Genomic DNA, 3402 nt, shown 5'->3' with positions numbered 1-3402 from the left:
AAAGAACCAAAAGTACAAGAGCTAAGAAAATGTATAGAAAAGCTTAGAATGAGTTTACCTTGGTTCTTCTCCTACCTTCTTTTATATAGGACAGTGTGGTAGTTATCTAATAGTCCCATCGATTTTGATTTCAAGATGGAATTATGAGTGCACATTAGGCTATAAATGGATAGTTACTCAAACTTACCATCCAATATTTATGAGCTTAATGCCTACGTCGAGTAACCATTTTTTTAACCCCAAATCTTTTGAGGTCGAATGTTACGGATTTTTTACAAATTGTAAATACTTGGCTAGTATACTCGACCTACCTCCGAATAAAACAATCGGTTAGCCGCGGAGTTGCTAACTAGATTATGATTAACTGTATCATTCGGAATAATCGTGAATATACGTGGTTAGCTACCAAATTATATTATCGGGTTGCCATCGTAGTTGGATGTCCGAGTACTAATCCCAACACTATTTATGTGAGCCATAATAGTATCTTTTCTTTATCTCTTTTTTTTTTTTTCTTTTTATGATGATAGGGGAGGCAGAAATGCCACCCAAAGCTGTAGGTAATCAATGACATTTGATCTTCAGCGGTAGCGAGATTTCTTGATTCACATATACACTGATCCTGGCTATAGTGCATTGGTCCTAACATCATGTGTATTAATGGTGTCACAATTTGAGCCGATTTTGCCTTTTAACTGAAAATGTGTTATCATGAAAAATATAACCAGAAAGATGAATATTTTATTGCAATATGAAAGTAATATAGGTATGATCATGCATTTTTTAAAAAAAAATAGATATTTGATCCATCGATTTCTATTCCATAAGAGACTATGCATTCACTCTTAGAATGTACCAACTTGGCTGATTATCACTCCTATACAAATGGCTGACTGTATTGGTTATACCACGTAAAAGGCTTGTCTTGGCTTATCGGCATGTTATTTTGTAAGATTTGTAAGACTTTTTACACAATGATTGATATGTTTTTTAATGTTGTCATGAAAAAGAGCAATTGGCAAAATCTTAGGGAATTGATATGAAATCATTTAGTTATTAAAAACATGGTTCTTATATTTCTGAAATAAATATCTAAATAAAATTATAATTTATGCCTTTTTGTCACAGACTCACAATCTACAAGCTGAAGTTGTTATGAAGAGGATCGCTCCAGGCTAACGAACCATATGATGCTTATTTTGTGAAGTTTATATGGGACCATGACAATCTCTCCCATCCAAACCTGTGATGAGGAGTTGTTTCCTATTTGAAAGGGGGGCCACCTATGATTTGAATCGTATCTGATCCTACCGAGTTTTACTCGATGTTGATATCTTCTAGCAAGGAGTCCAAATGACTAGGCTACTGTAACGCACACCGAGCTAGGCTCCAATAACATCCATCACAAACTTGCAACTCAAAAATTTAACCTATTCATAGGAGAACTGATCCGTGCTAACAAACTCATACGGCACCTCTTCTATTAGTCCACGTAGGATCATGACAAGCAAGTAAAAACTGAGTAATATACATTGATTCTTTTATTTCTTACCAGCAAGTGTAATCACGGTTATCCACCGCATAAGCTTCAATAAGGAATCAGTCTCACATCCAGCACAACCTCGACCACCAAGTGTCGACCAGCACACCCATTATCCTATCTACGACTAATTATAATAAAATGAATTATACGAAGAGACAATTAGCATACAAATGAATTAATTCGGACAACCCATTTGAAGGAGATAATCCAACGCTAGGGTCGGGAGATAATCCAAATAGGTTTCCCCAAACAGTCCAAGCTGATAATTGCCCAACAGCACAAGCTCCCTTCCTGAAGCGGCCGAAACCACAATGAGTCAACAGGCCCCTACCCCCTTGTCCTCCCCCTCCGCTCTCTTTGTCCTCGCGGCCACAAAAATCCAAAGGTGCTGATGGAAACCAATCCACAACCATTAAACCATCCAACCAAAAATAAGGTGGGCAGGCCCGCCTTCAACTCAGCAACAACCCCCACTTTCCCTTTGTCCTCTTCTTCTCCCCCCAATAATTCCTCTCCCTCTCCAAAGAATCCAGCTTTCCTCCTTCCCTCGAAGCCCAGATCAAGTCAGGAAGTGAAATTTACAGAACAGAAGAGAAAACGTAGAAGAAATTCTATTATCAGTCCATAAATTTTACATATAATTAGAAACAGAGTGAGCAAATCTCTGAAGCACACCACAACAACAGCAGCAGCAGTACATAAAAATAACAATAAGATCGAAAATTAGAAATTAGAAGAGGAGGTAAAAAGGGGGGCCAAAAAAGAAAAAAAAAATATATGGAGGAGGCGACGAGATCCATCAAGACCCGCCTCCTCCCCGCTTGTAGTTGGGGTTCATCTTCTCGAAGTAGCCGATGGAGAGGAGGGAGAGGGAGAGCTGCACCTCGTCCTTCCCCCATCGCGCCGGCAGGAGGGACCGACGCGGTGGCGTGAGGGGGGTGGCGGCGGTCGCCGGGAGTGGGAACGTCGGGAGGGCGGCCGGGCGGCGGAGGGAGGGGTGCAGGAGGGGGAGCAGGTAGAGGGAGTGGAGGCGGCGGAAGCCCCCGAGGGCGAGCACCACCGACCGGAGCTGCTGGTTGCCGCACCCGATGTTGGCCCAGTGGCGGACGCACACCGCCTCCCAGAGCCGCTCGTCCTCCGCCAGTCTCCGCCACCGCCGGCACACGCACGCCGCCGCAGCCAGCGTCCTCGCATCCGCCCGCTTCAGCACCTCGAACACCAGGTCCTCCCCCAGCTCCGCCACCAACACCTCCTCCTCCTCCTCCTCCTCCGCCACCGCCGCGTCCTTTTCGCCCTTCCGCTTCTTCTTCGCCTCTTCCACAACGATCCGGGAATCTCCGCCGTCGTATCCGTCGATCGAACGCCTCTTCATCCCTCCTCCGTCGAGCACCTCCTTGGGGGAACGGGATTGGGCCGAAGGGATTTCGATCTGGAAAAGGGAATCCTTTGTTCTTCTCGCGTCCCAGCCACGGGGCTTTAAAGAAGGCTTTACTTAATCACGGGCTTTCCGGGAAACACTTACGAAACCAGGCATGGAGATTGGGGGTAATAACGGGAGTGCCCGGCGGTTTGGCTTCTTCCTCCTCCTGACGACAACAAGCCGAAGCAAAATAAATGCGCCTGGGTGGTATTCCTCCTTTTATTTATTTATTTATTTGTTTCCGAAAAAGAAAAAATGTGGGTGCGAATGACCACAGCCCCACCGCTTGGGCCAGTTGGCTTTTTATGGAGAGCATGTGGGTGACGCCTGAGGAGGCCACGTGACGCTTTCTTGTCTCCATGTTGCAGGGAAATCCGTACTGGCGGAGCCATGTAATTTACTAAAAACTAAGGTTATGTAGGCCAAAATCAACGAAACT

General features: G+C 44.8%; 1 protein-coding gene across 1 annotated transcript; it reads right to left on the bottom strand.

The window, feature by feature from the left end:
- Positions 1-2131: 2131 nt before the first annotated feature.
- LOC140851698 (F-box protein GID2-like) lies at positions 2132-3112 on the bottom strand. The gene has a single exon (XM_073243750.1). The coding sequence runs from the start codon at positions 2913-2915 to the stop codon at positions 2343-2345; it is 573 nt and encodes a 190-aa protein (XP_073099851.1). The 5' UTR covers positions 2916-3112; the 3' UTR covers positions 2132-2342.
- Positions 3113-3402: the final 290 nt, after the last annotated feature.

Source organism: Elaeis guineensis, chromosome 1, assembly GCF_000442705.2.
Source record: "Elaeis guineensis isolate ETL-2024a chromosome 1, EG11, whole genome shotgun sequence".
NCBI lineage: Eukaryota > Viridiplantae > Streptophyta > Magnoliopsida > Arecales > Arecaceae > Elaeis > Elaeis guineensis.
Note: the sequence above shows the minus strand (reverse complement) of the source record. Positions and strands in the feature narration are given on the sequence as shown.